This window comes from Penicillium chermesinum (assembly GCF_028974085.1).
Source record: "Penicillium chermesinum strain IBT 19713 chromosome Unknown utg000006l:1.0-2335141.0:1.0-2336784.0, whole genome shotgun sequence".
NCBI lineage: Eukaryota > Fungi > Ascomycota > Eurotiomycetes > Eurotiales > Aspergillaceae > Penicillium > Penicillium chermesinum.
This window is the reverse complement of record NW_026695316.1, coordinates 923432-937043: the sequence shown is the minus strand read 5'-3', so window position 1 is coordinate 937043 and position 13612 is coordinate 923432. Positions and strand designations below refer to the sequence as shown.

The 13612-nt window shown below is 51.0% G+C and overlaps 5 protein-coding genes across 5 annotated transcripts; 3 read left to right on the top strand and 2 right to left on the bottom strand.

The window, feature by feature from the left end:
* Positions 1-194: 194 nt before the first annotated feature.
* Positions 195-2973, top strand: N7468_008140 (STE11 family mitogen-activated protein kinase kinase kinase; the record flags this gene model as incomplete). The annotated part of the gene is made up of 4 exons (XM_058477436.1): positions 195-370; positions 427-500; positions 552-703; positions 760-2973. 4 exons carry the CDS (start codon positions 195-197, stop codon positions 2971-2973), a joined length of 2616 nt encoding a protein of 871 aa, XP_058327781.1.
* A 390-nt stretch (positions 2974-3363) lies between these two features.
* On the bottom strand, positions 3364-4584 carry N7468_008139 (mitochondrial 54S ribosomal protein uL5m; the record flags this gene model as incomplete). Its single annotated transcript, XM_058477435.1, has 3 exons — positions 3364-3487; positions 3551-4243; positions 4334-4584. 3 exons carry the CDS (start codon positions 4582-4584, stop codon positions 3364-3366), a joined length of 1068 nt encoding a protein of 355 aa, XP_058327780.1.
* A 483-nt stretch (positions 4585-5067) lies between these two features.
* Positions 5068-7619, top strand: N7468_008138 (ubiquitin C-terminal hydrolase family protein; the record flags this gene model as incomplete). The annotated part of the gene is made up of 4 exons (XM_058477434.1): positions 5068-5139; positions 5237-5323; positions 5384-5752; positions 5805-7619. 4 exons carry the CDS (start codon positions 5068-5070, stop codon positions 7617-7619), a joined length of 2343 nt encoding a protein of 780 aa, XP_058327779.1.
* Positions 7620-7999: 380 nt separating this feature from the next.
* N7468_008137 (vacuolar protein sorting protein DigA) lies at positions 8000-11023 on the top strand (the record flags this gene model as incomplete). Its single annotated transcript, XM_058477433.1, has 4 exons — positions 8000-8219; positions 8292-9922; positions 9996-10879; positions 10939-11023. The coding sequence occupies 4 exons, from the start codon at positions 8000-8002 to the stop codon at positions 11021-11023; spliced, it is 2820 nt and encodes a 939-aa protein (XP_058327778.1).
* A 267-nt stretch (positions 11024-11290) lies between these two features.
* Positions 11291-11746, bottom strand: N7468_008136 (uncharacterized protein; the record flags this gene model as incomplete). Its single annotated transcript, XM_058477432.1, has 1 exon — positions 11291-11746. One exon carries the CDS (start codon positions 11744-11746, stop codon positions 11291-11293), a length of 456 nt encoding a protein of 151 aa, XP_058327777.1.
* Between the last annotated feature and the right edge of the window lie 1866 nt (positions 11747-13612).

Below are 13612 nucleotides of genomic sequence, written 5' to 3'. Positions count from 1 at the left end.
CCCTCTGTTTTGTCAGGTCTCATTCGCATCGAAAAGCTGACCATATCATTAAAGTCCAGGACTATGTTTCGCCGGCCTTGATACCTTTCCACGGCTCCTTAATATAATCAGCGCATAAAAAGCCTTTGCCTGCAGAGTGAGGGGCGCGACGGCACACGAGGTACCATCCGAATAACGAAGATAAACACCCCGCGATGCTGGCTTCGAAGCCTCAGTATGCGACAACGGGATCGTCGGCCCAAACACCCTCGTCGGCCTATTATGCGAACACACCGCGACCCATGACAGCTACGAAGGTGGACGGATCTGGCTTCTTAAGCCCCACCAAGTCAGAGCTTTCCGATGGCCAAGAAGACGGGACGTCTGTTCGGTGAGTCGCTTCACTATATTATGGCAAGGTCATTTCTCATCCAAACTGTCTTATAGGATGTGGGATGAAGATAAAGTTGCCGCCTGGCTACATAGTATCAAGTGTGGGCAGTACGAGTCGCTCTTTCGAGGTGAGCTTTTTTCGAGTTTTAAGAGAATTCGATGATATTAATGCAAAGCAGAGAATGGGTTCAATGGAGACAATCTGATCGACTGTGATCAAAAGATCCTGCAGGAGATGGGCATCAAAAAGGTTGGTGACCGAGTACGCATCTTCGTCGCGATCAAGCAACTCCGAAATAAAACCATGGTCAATCCGAGACAAAAGAATATGGTATGTATTTCGGTAAACACATACAATTTTTTCCCCACACCTAACTGTATGAAAAGAGCAGATTGGCTTCCATGGAGGCAGCAATGGGAAACATCGAACCCTCACGATTCTCCGGCTTCCCCAATTTGAACAACGTCCACGGCGGAAAATCATCACAGCCCACATCCCCACCAGCAGAGGCATTGCGGAAGGATTACCTTGGGCGTAGCACCAATAGCCACCCTCGAAATCCCAGTCTCGATGGTCTGACAATGGGTCCTCTTCCCCAAAATTCACCAGTTATCCGTGTCATTTATACAGGTGGGCAGACAAAGGTTCTGGACATCCGGCATTGCAAAACTCCAGACGAGGTGATGGTCGGTGTACTCAAAAAGTTACAGCTTCCAGAGCACCAGTATAGGAATTACTGCTTCTATGTTCTCGATGGCTTAGATCCTGACATGTCAAATGTGAGGAGACTTACAGAAGCCGAGCTTATGGAAATCTGCGAAGGAGTCAATAGATCCGAACGAGGCCGTTTAATCTTACGAAAAATCCACGCCGGCGAACCCGATGGCGATGAACTTCGGCGGGCATCTCAACTTGCTGTTGATGAAAGTTCAGTCACGCATCGTATCGCTTTGGACAAATCGAATCCCCGCCAGAAGAACAAGATCCAGCAGCTTACGGGGGAATCATGGCAGGTTATCAACACGAAGCAGCCAGTTTCGCCCGTCGGTGCACGCCACCGCACGACGCCTTCCAACAGCGGAGACCCAGACTCACCATACACCGCCGAGCGGAACCACGTGTCCAAGTTGCGCTCCTTCTTCGGCCAGCGACCTCCTAGTGAGATGATTATCCATGAGCTCCCCTCTTTCTTCCCGAGTCATGATCGGGATGATATTGCGAAGACGATGCGCCGATCCCAGCGCCTCAGTCGTGCTGCTAGCCGTCTCAGTGTTGTCAGCAACTTCAGTGTTGCCTCGAGCATGAAGGATGCGCCTCCAATGCCTCCTTTGCCCTCCATTCCCCCTATCCCTCCAATGCCCAATATCGCCGATGCCTGGCTTCAGCATGCGGGAGGAATACAGGCTGCGCAGGCTCCGCGACCACAATCTATCTCCAGGTTCAACTTGCCTCAAGCTTCATACCGTGACTCAATTGCATCAAGCTCTCTCCAGCCATTGCAAGAGGAGTCCCCGACAACTCCGAGCCGAAAGTCATTTATGTCAATCGAAAGTAGTTCAGATGACCCCAATACCTCACGTCAGAGCATGCTGGATGATACTATGAGCGTTGCAGCTACAGACGGTGAATCAGAGCTTTTCAACGATCGAGCAAGCATGGCAGTGGCCGAAGACGAACTCTACGAAGAGGACGAAGATGATCCCGGCTTGGAAGATTTCTTAGCCGGTAACAATTTTGCGCCGAAGAATTGGATGAAGGGATCCCTGATCGGCGAGGGTTCCTTCGGCAGTGTGTTCCTAGCCCTGCATGCCATCACTGGAGAGCTGATGGCCGTAAAGCAGGTCGAGATTCCCTCTGCCACCAAGGGCACGGAATTCGACCAGCGCAAAAACAGCATGGTGACTGCCCTGAAGCACGAGATCGAGCTCTTACAAGGCATGCACCATCCAAACATTGTGCAGTACCTCGGAACTGCCGCAGACGACCAACACCTCAACATTTTCTTGGAGTACGTCCCTGGAGGCTCGATCGCTACCATGCTCAAACAGTACAACACATTCCAAGAACCACTCGTCAAGAACTTCGTGCGTCAGATCTTGGCTGGTCTGGCCTACCTGCACAGCGAGGGCATTATCCACCGCGACATCAAGGGTGCCAACATCCTCGTCGACAACAAGGGTGGCGTGAAGATCTCCGATTTCGGTATCTCCAAGCGTGTCGAAGCAACCCACCTCCTCGGGGCCCGCGCAAGCGGTTCTGCTGGCACCGGCGGCGGTCTCGCCAGACCATCGCTACAGGGCAGTGTTTACTGGATGGCTCCCGAGGTTGTGCGGCAGACCGCTCACACAAAGAAAGCTGATATCTGGAGTCTGGGCTGTCTGGTCGTGGAGATGTTCAGTGGTGCCCACCCTTTCCCCGATTCGAGTCAGCTGCAAGCTATCTTTGCGATTGGCAGCAACCAGGCGCGCCCACCTGCACCCGAACATGTCAGTCCCGAGGCTAAGGAGTTCCTCGATATGACCTTCCAGATTGACCATGAGAAACGACCGACGGCGGAGGAACTGCTTAAGTGCAAGTTCTTGGCTATGCCAAATATGTGATGCTGAGAAACGCTGGGCTTTACCTTCTCTCTTGTACAACGATATATGCATGGTAGGGTATGAAATGGTGTCTTGATAACTTTGTTGCCTTCTCGGGTGTGGTTTGGACTATTAGTAAACAGGGCAGCTGTGCTGGCTCTTATCTTTAAAGATATGAATTATTGAGCAGTTCATCGTAACATTTTTTCGTCTATTGATCTTGATCGTGATCTTTGATTCCAAAAGTCGATTCCGCTTGTTATGGAGATGATGTAAATGAAATAATACAAAGTCGGGGTGAATCACAGTGGCCAGCAAAGGCTCTAAAGTTACAAGTTATATAGGAACAAACACGTCTTCCGGCAAGGGGGATGGCAGCATTGTCAACCCCAATTCGCCACAATTGGCAGTTTAATGCACAATCTTTCCGTAAAAAGGAATACCCGTGGCGCTCAGCAAGAGACGAGCGTCCTTGTCCGCAGTGGCGCTGGTGTGAAGAGTAATATGGCAACCGGGGATCATCTTGGGAGGGTACCTGGGTTGGGTTAGAACCGTAACGACCGAAATCGACAATTTCATCAGCGGCTGAAAAACTTACATATCATAGTTCACCTCAATTTCAGGGAACAAAGCAACATACTCCGGGTCCAGACCGAAGGTAATGTTACCGCTGCTGTCACCACTGCTTCCCTTGACACCAGGCCAGTCCTTGATACGGGGGAGAACCACATCAACCAGCTTGCTCAGAAAATGGTACATAGTCTCGCCCTGTAGCTCAGCCTTGACCGCAACGGCGTCACGGCCAGGGACAAGACCCCAGCCGGAAACACTGGCCTTGCTTCGGAAGGTCTCGACGCGCACGTTGGAGATGGCCTGAACAGCCATACCGGCGACGTGCAGCCATGACGAATTGCCTCCTGCGGCGTCCTTCACGTAGCTGTGGATTGTGATACGCTTGATCTCCGGGATGTTATTGAAGGCAATGGGCTTACGAAGTAAGCGCAAGACGTCACCGCCGCGAGGGCCACGGAGGGGACGGTTCTTGTGGTACGGTGAGGAGTCATCCCACTCGCGCAGACGGGGAGCCTTGGGAGGTGGCTTGAAGCCTGGGGGGTTGTGCACGTAGCACAGGGTCAGGATGTCCGAGGCTATGGTCGAGTCATACGTCTGCTTGGCACGGGGGAGAGAGAAGGGACCTGGGACGTAGAGACGAGAGGATGGGTCTGAGGGAGGCGGTGGTTGATTAGGGTGGAGAGGGCCCCGATAGTATTTTGGTGAGCGGAATTGGTATCTAAGAGTAGAGTGTTAGGTATTTTAACTGGCTGGGGAAGTTTCTCCAAGTCACACGACTATACGGAGTAAATGCTGAGTAGTCACGTACCGACCGCGTGGGAGTTGGGTCTTGCGTGCTTTGGCCCGGGCGGCTGGGTCAAATGACTTGGCCATCTTCTCATCGACGCGTGTGGCCAGCGAGGATTCGGACTCTAGCTCGTTCAGTTCGCTGGACAAACGTCTCTCGGGGGCCTTGTCGGAAGCATTGCGGCGACCTAGAAACGCGTGTGGGCGAGATGATGGCGGTAATACCCTAGGCACAGCCCTTGCCAGGTATCTAGATGGCTCCCTGGCAGCCATTTTTGGTTTGTGAGGTTGCGGATATGATGGGACTTGAAGAGCTTTTCTTACTGTAAAGCATCGCGGAAAATTGTTTGCGCTCCGACGATGATCACGTGGTATGTACTGCGGCCTTGCGGGTCAGGTGTCGAATGCAAGGTGTCGACCAGCTTTTTGCCCCGCGGAGGTGATCAGCACGTCCCTAGCTTCATTGGATCGTCCCGCGATCTCACTGATCTCACTCTCTCGAATCACTTTGCATGGTCGTGTCAGCATCCTCTCCGAGATCATTTTTTGCCCCGTGCACTCATCAGAAGCATATCACCTGATGTACCCATTGTTTATTCTATGGAAATCTTGCAGCCTTGACTTCACTTCCTTCTCCATTCTGCCTCAGGCTCTTCATTATTCATCCCCGCATGTTGCTCTCCGACTTTAGATCTTGAGATCGCCCTGGATCTATCTAGCTCCTCGGTGCGTTCCAAGGGCCTACCTACCGTCACAATGGAAGGGTTCCAGCGTCTTCTAGCAAAAGGTCGCGATCGCCGGAATCGATCGCGTCAAGGCAGAACAGAGGTTGGTCGCTGCCTTCATAATGCTAGCTGTGTTTGGGGACCATGCCCAGCAAGCACAAGCGCATGGAAGGTGTATGCTAATAAAGTAATGACTGCAGAATGGACTCCCCCTTTCACAGCCTATATTCAAAGGGTTCTTCTCAGCTCAGAAGAAGCTTGAAGAGACACAAGAATTTCAGGACAAGGTATCCCCCCCAACAGCCCCTCGGCTACATCACTTCTCTAACACTTGATGTTACATCCAGGTCAAAGCCATCGAGAAAAAAATTAGAGACCTTCGCATAACGACACTAGAAGAATCCAACGTGATTTATGCGTTACGATCTACTGCGGAAGATAAAGATGAAGCCTTCGAATTACTTCTCATACTGAAAGATTCTATTGAAGGCGTTGTTCGAGAGTACACCCCGAGCATCAAATTACTCGGCGCAGAAAACCGCGGAGGTGTTACCTGCTACTTGGATGCCCTTCTATTTGCCATGTTCGCCCGTTTGGACTGCTTCGAGCCTATCCTGTACACATCGTTCGATGACGAACCGCGCCAGAAACTTGTGACTTTGCTTCGCTTTTGGGTCAATTTGCTTAGATCTGGAAAATTGATCAAAGCAGACATCGTATGTCTATACCTTTTACGCTATATAAATCCGGCTAACACGTCGTATTCAGACGAAACACTTGCAGGATGCCCTTGCCGAGTGTGGCTGGGAAGACGCAGGCAAGCTCAAGCAACAGGACTCTTCAGAGGCCTTTACCTTCATTACCGAGAAGCTGGATCTACCACTTCTCACCCTCAAAATGGACATCTTCCACCCTGGAAAAGAGGATGTATCTGACGACCACAAATTCGTCAATGAACGCTTACTTGAAGTCGCACTTCCTCCGGCGCCTACGGACGGGACGGTTCTCACACTTGAAGATTGCTTGGAAGCCTACTTCAATAATATAATCGAAGTGAAGAGGTACAAAGAAAGGCAAAGTACTTTGACATCCAATCGCTCAATGGAATCGCTAAAAGCGGGAGTTGTTAGTCATGTCGAGGAAATCGACATCACTCCCACTCTATCCCCGGTGAAATCTGACCATTCTATCGAGAGGCTTGGTGATGTTCATCCGTCGAGCCAACCGGTGGAGACTACGTCTTCCCGCCCAATCTGTCGTCGAGATAGCATCGTTCGTGAGCGGTTCGTCCCAGACCCATATGACCAAAAAAGCAAAAGTGGCCAGAGCACACCAACCTCAGGGAAGAGTATTTCTCGTCGGGGGACATACATAAAAGAAGTCATGATGCCTGCATGGCAGTTTTTCCGCCTCCTGCCATGGTACACAGATAATACGCCCACGAACGATGCACAAGTCGCAGCCCATTTTTCTTCTAAACGACCCATCCTGGGCATGTCTTTGAAGCGGTATTCCTTCCTTCCAAATGGAAACGCCATTCGGCTCAACACCTACGTCGATATTCCCACGGAAATTGGACTCCCGCACTTCATCCAGGACGATAATATGGATGCGAATGCCCCCATTTATGGGAATTTCAAGCTGTCCCTGCAAGCAATGGTCTGTCACAGCGGACACTCGGTTGACTCAGGGCACTATATCTCTGTTGTTCGAGGTACCAGTCCCAATGTACCTTCAAGCTTCAGTGAAGTATCCGGCCATCCGCCCGTGGATACGCCAAAGCACTGGATGCGTTTCGATGACCTTGCTAGAGACCAGCGGGTTACTCTGATTGACATAGATAAAGCTTTGAAAAGTGAGAGAGAATTGCCCTATCTCTTATTCTATCAAATCCTTCCTATTGGAGAAGACCCTGCCATGACTGATCTCGCCAAAACGTGTTCATCAGGAGCCTCGACTGCCACCTTAGAAGGCGACCTAATGGATATCTCTCGGAAGCTCATAAATTTGACTGTTGGGGAGGCAGCTGAGAGAAGCTCTACTGAAAACGGTGGCTCAGCTCGTCCTAGCTTTGAAATCACCAATCCGGATGGTAACTCAGAACCCCCGTTCCAAGACCACGGCCGCCGCGCGAGTGTCACTTTTTCTGGAATGAAAACCGTACATGTACCGCCGCCTCGATCGGTACCAGCATCTTCGCCGAAGATTATGGCGATTTCAGATGAAGAAACTGGCAGGGGGTTTCCTTTTGGCCGTCGTGGCTCTCGTGTAACTAAAAGCAGTTCGGCGAGTCGTGCAAACAGCCAGTCTGGGGAGCAAAGGGTTAGTGCTGGTTTTACTCGTTTTACCTTCTCTCAGCGGCTGAGCAAGGACAAGTTCACCCTCGATGGTGATGGTGAGAGTGACGAGTCTGCCATCGAGGTAGACGAAGCCGACGATACTAAATTACGGCCTTTTTCCTCAAGTGAAGCCAAGGAGAAGAGCCCTCGCGGACGTACCAAAGATCGTCGATCAAAGGGAAAGGACAAAGAGAACTCGAAGGAGAAGAACAGGAAATTGGAGCGGGAATGCATAGTGATATAGTGATATGAACAGGGGAGGGCTCTCCCGGTCATCACATCGCCGAACATAGGCTGGCTGCTTTGCCTAGTTTGTTCACAATGTTCCCACAACGGATGATACCCAAAGCATTAGGCATGAGAGCATTTTATTTGTGTGTTAGGGAAGCTAATACACGTGATACCCCTTCGATGTCCTCTGTACACATTCAGGAATGTAGACAGCCCGTTGTATTTCTAGTTAGGCAGTTGGAGTGGCGTTAGTGGCCTGAATCCTCAGGCTAAAGCCATCCGCCCTCCGCATTGCATCAGCTCCTCTACCTCCCGAACGAGCTAACTACACCAACTCAGCTTCTCAGCACCGCGCCGGTCGGACAAGCGGCATGATATAGCTGTTTGCAAGCCATGGCGCTAGTGCTGGATCCATCCAGCCGTTATGTGGCTCCAACAAACCTCATGGAGCCTTCAGACTCCTTGCCCATCTTCGATGTGCAGCAGGTGCCGCTTCATTTTCCCATCGCGGCCGACTTTGTAGCTGCGCAGGTCGCCAATAATGTTCTGGTGCTGGCCCTCTCTACGAATCGCATTCTCCGCATCGATTTAGATACCCCTCAGGATATCGATGGTGAGTTCCCTCGCCGCCTTCTGCTTGCGGCGCCGATCGGTTCAGCGGAAGCCTAACGTTTGTTTACCCCAGATATCGAGCTTCCCAAGAAGTCCTCAGAGATTGGACTGATCCGAAAAATGTTTCTTGACCCTTCCGCATCGCATTTGATTATCAGTACAACCCTTGGAGAGAACTACTATCTTCACACCCAATCGCGACAACCTAAGGCCCTGTCTCGCTTAAAAAGCGTCTCTATCGAAAGCATTGCCTGGAACCCTTCTATGCCAACGGCCTCGACGCGTGAGATCCTCATAGGTACAACAGATGGAAATATCTACGAAACCTACATCGAGCCCTCCACCGAATTCTATCGCCGGGAAGAGAAGTTCGTGTCAGCAGTCTACAGAGTACCAGACGCATCGCCTGTTACTGGCATCTGTGTACAGCCAATCGCCTCTAGGTCTGACCAGAGGAGGGTGCTTGTGGCGACATACGGGAGGTTGCTTCATTTTATCGGTCACGCCGGCCCTGTCAGGCAGGGCAGAGAGGGTGGGGGTTCTATATATGCGGATCTTTTCCAGCGAGAGACACCCTCGGTCCATGAGGCATCAAATCCATCTGCTACTGCGCCATCATCGCTAGCTGTCTCACCTTCTAATGTTAGAGTTATCCCTAGTGAAGGTTCCTCGGAGAGGGACTTCGCGTGGCTTAGCTCGGAAGGAATCTACCATGGCCAGCTCACGTCGGATACACCATTCGAAGATGCAAAGTTGGTCCCGCGATCGAAGTTCCCTGCGACCGAGTCTGCTCGTGGCGGGAGAAAAATGATCCAGGACCCTATTACTGCAATGACCTTGTCTCAATGGCATGTCCTCGCGCTAGTGGAAGGCCGAGTAGTTGCTGTCAATCGGTTGAATGGCGAATTCGTTCATGAACAGACTGTTATGGAACCCAGGCAACCCACATTGGGCTTTTTAACAGATGTGACACAAGGCACCTACTGGATTTTCACGAGCAATGAGATTTTCGAAGTCAGTGCAAATGATGAGGATCGGGACGTTTGGAAGGTGTTTCTCCGAGAGCAGAAATTCGAAGAAGCACTTCGGTATGCTCGTGGCCATGCTCAACGGGACGCCGTTTTGACTGCCTCCGGCGACTCCCTCGCCAAAGAGGGACGTTTTCTCGAGGCAGCAAAGGTATGGGGTAAGAGCAGCAAAGGATTCGAAGAAGTCTGCTTGACTATGATTGATAACAAGGAGTACGATGCGCTACGAAAATACCTCCTTTCCCAGTTATCGACATACAAAAAGTCCTCTATCATGCAACGGCTTATGGTCACCAGCTGGGTCGTCGAACTGTTCATGTCAAAGCTCAACTCCTTGGATGATAATCTCGCTACTAAAGCAGAGTTGGCTGAAGGCGCGACAACTGGTGATATCAAGGGTGAACTTGGTACAATTCAGGATGAGTTCCGGGAATTCGTAACCATGTACAAGGCCGACCTTGACAAAAAGCTTGTTTACGATATTATCAGCAGCCACGGCCGCGAGGCTGAACTTCTGTTCTTTGCAACAGCCACCAATGACTACAATTACGTCCTGTCATATTGGGTCCAGCGAGAAAAGTGGACCGAAGCTTTGAATGTCCTTCAGCGCCAAACCGAGCCAGAAGTCTTTTACAAGTACAGCAGCGTTCTGATGACTCATGCTGCAACAGGCTTGGTTGAGATATTGATGCGTCAAACCAATCTTGATCCCGAGAAGCTCATCCCGGCCCCTCTTGAATTATAACGAGACGGCCAGTGTATCTTTGAACCAGAACCAAGCCGTTCGTTACTTGAACTTTATAATCGTCAATCACCCCAACCCATCTGCAGCCGTTCATAACACACTCATCTCTCTCCACGCCTCTAGCTCGTCAACATCTGAAGCAGGCCTTCTCACCTATCTCCAATCTCAACCCTCCTCTCCACCTCCATACGATGCAGACTTTGCTCTTCGGCTCTGCATTCAACACGACCGAGTGCAATCATGCATCCACATATACAGTGCCATGGGCCAGTACCAGCAGGCAGTTGAACTCGCTCTGGAACATGATGACATCGAACTAGCCGCCATCGTCGCAGATCGCCCCGAAGGCAACGACAAGCTCAGGAAGAAACTCTGGCTTCTGGTCGCGGAAAAAAAGATCCGTCAGCCGGGTACGGGGATCAAAGAAGCGATGGAGTTCCTGCGCCGTTGTGAGCTCCTGCGCATTGAAGACCTTATTCCCTTCTTTCCTGACTTCGTGGTCATCGATGACTTCAAAGATGAAATCTGCGCCGCGTTGGAGGACTACTCGCGACGCATCGACGAGTTGCGCCAGGAAATGGATAATTCCGCGCTCACAGCTGGCCAGATCCGCAATGAAATTGCCGGCCTAGATGCTCGCTATGCGATTGTGGAACCGGGTGAGAAATGCTGGATCTGTGCGCTTCCTCTGCTGAGTCGCCAGTTCTTTGTCTTCCCGTGTCAGCATGCCTTCCACAGTGATTGTCTGGGTAAAGAGGTGCTGGAGGGGGCTGGAGGAAAGAAGAAGTATATTCGAGACTTGCAGGCGCTCCTAAGCAAAGGGGATCTTCCATCCGCCCGCCGAGAAGAGATTGTGAAGGAGCTGGACGGGTTAGTTGCCGAGGCTTGGTAAGTCATACCATCAATGTATGTCGACGATTCTGGGCAGAAGCTAACGGTATCCCAAGTATTCTTTGCGGTGATCACGCCATTAAGCAGATTGACAAGCCCTTTATTTTAGCAACTGACACGGAAGACGAGTGGGCCTTGTAGTGGATTGATATCCACCGTCTGCGTCCTGATATACCCTGTGTACATATTGATGAGCTTGTAGTGAGACCTGGATTTCTATTCATTGGCTTCATACCGCTTGTTACGGCCTGGGAAATCCTGTCTACTATTCATTTCGAGATACCTCCAAGCTGCCCTGCAATCTCAGCCTCATCCCCTCCAATCAAGCTCCCTATAAACCTACATAATCGGCCCCCGCTTCGCACAGGTATCATCTTCACCTCCCGTTCCGTTCTTCAGGTCTACTTCTCATATAGGGCTCCAATTCCCCCCAACAGCACTTTGAACCTCCCTCGCCGTCTTTCCAATCAACCCCTTCCAGAACTCCGACGCCCCAGGCGGAACCAACTCCTCAACCTCGAGTGCAATCAAAGTACTGAACACCCAATCCTGGCACCTGCGCACACCATCTCTAGGCGCCGGCTCAGCCCCGATAATCGTAATTGCCTGTCGCCTCTGCTCCGAGTCCAGCGTCGAGATCTTGCACAGGCCTAATGCCTGCATGACGTTCAGCTCTGTCCCGTATTGAGGCTCAAACTCGTACCATAGCCTCTTCAGGTCGATCGGCCGGACGTGGAGGAGGTCGCCGTGGGTGTTTGGTGGGCGGTGGATTACGAAGCCCCAGTGCGAGCGGTGGTTTGGGTCTTCGCCGTGGCCGAAGATCTCGATTGAGAACTGGTACTGCATGCTGTTTGACGAGGCCATCGTACTGGAGAGGAAAGCTTGGGCTGGTAGTTGGTCTGTCCGGATCTGGGGGCTGGTGGTCTTTGGTAGGCGACTCTAGTCGCGATATTCAGCGAGCCATGATGTATCCTCGAGATATTCTGGAAATGTTGAGGATGAACGGAGATAATCTTAGAATTTCCTTTACTTTCTACGAGACCGGTCTAGTGGAGGCCTGAGGGCCTAAGCTATAGACTCAGAGCTAACTAGTTATAGCTTCCCCGAAAGTCGCGTAGCAAACGCAAGGAAGCAAGATGTGATACATCGACCTGGATAACAACAGCTAAACAAACACTCTACGGGGGCACCCTGTACAACAAGCTGCCAATCGCCAATTTTGCCGGGGGATCGTCCAGCCCCAAATCCACCTTAGTTACGGTAAGATGGTTTTTTCAAGCGATGACGGACCTTCGTATTCCGCATCCTGCTACATTCTCCTAGGCGATTGTAGATGTAGCACAGACATACGTTGTGCTGCACATCATACGTTCATACCGCTGCCCTGGTATTACCTGAAGGGGAGGACAACCGCGTCCGGCACCGGGAATATTTGCCACATACTCCTGCCACATTGCTTCACCCCGACAACGTCATTCTGGACTTCAAACTTCAAAATTGGGCCTTTGTAAGACCGCGCTTGCTGTCGTTTGTCCATATCCTGATGGTGACTGGTGGAGCTTCGTCCCAAGTGTTCCCGTTACCGTACTGGTAGTCTTACCACGTTATACTTAGAAACAGATCCCCATAAGGACCATACGGGGGGTTGCAACTCCAATGACTTCATGATAGCTTTCGACGATGCTCCGATATTACGTGGTCGGAGATGCTCTATAGGGGCCGCCCGAAACATCGGTGGGGGGCGCCAGTTATCGTACTCTCGCCCAAGGGGAGGGAGCGGTGGGACCGGCGCCAATCGAAAGCTGCTGCGCTTCTATTTCTAGTGTCGCTTCGTAATGGCCGAGGCTTGGTGGAGCTGGCGCGTGACTTTACTTTCATCTTTTGCTTCCGCGATTGGAGTTTGTTGGGGTGAGGACACTTGTCTGATGTGATGTGGGGTGCCCTCCATTAGCAGGCAGATGCATTTGGTGCGCGGTTGTGGTTACGGCCGAGGTCGAGGTTATTCTAGTCCTAGTCAATGGAGGGTATCGTTTTGGGGGTAGTGTTGAGCAAGTTATTGCATCATGTCTATCTTATCTACACCGGGGCAGTTGGATGGAATACCATACTACTAGTACGCTCTCCAACCGTGAAATTGTCATGTCACGGAGATCATAGAGACTAAGTTGTTCACAGGGCTTTTCATATCTCTGCCGTACATCGTGACCGGGAACATGTCCGCCTTCAGCTTGAAAGCTAATGAGAGCCCTGAAGATGCTGAAAACTACAGGCTATCAATCAAACTTGAAGCATGGGTGATGTTAGATGTACAAACGACCGATTGAATGGGTTACGTGTGGAACTCACCCGGGAGCACTGATAGCCCCAGGGTCATCACCACTTGGGCAATTCCTCAACTTCAGGTGGAAATTGATAAAAGTTTATGCATAAATTGGGCTGAGACAACCGTGGAACCTTGGAACGGTCTGAATATTTCTTATTGTCTCTCCTACAATATATGACGAGTATTATGATTTTGGGGGTCGATGTATATCTGTAAACGCTGCGGACGGGTATATATATATACTAGCAGCATGAGCTAACTGCCACTCTACCCGGGATACAGCTCCAGCCTTGTGATTTTCAATTGAATTGAGCTTCAAGTTATATATTGGCACCTCAATAAAGAAAGACATAGCGGAACTTACACTATGAGTATCTGGTGTCTGCGCTGTAACTGGGGCACCTTCA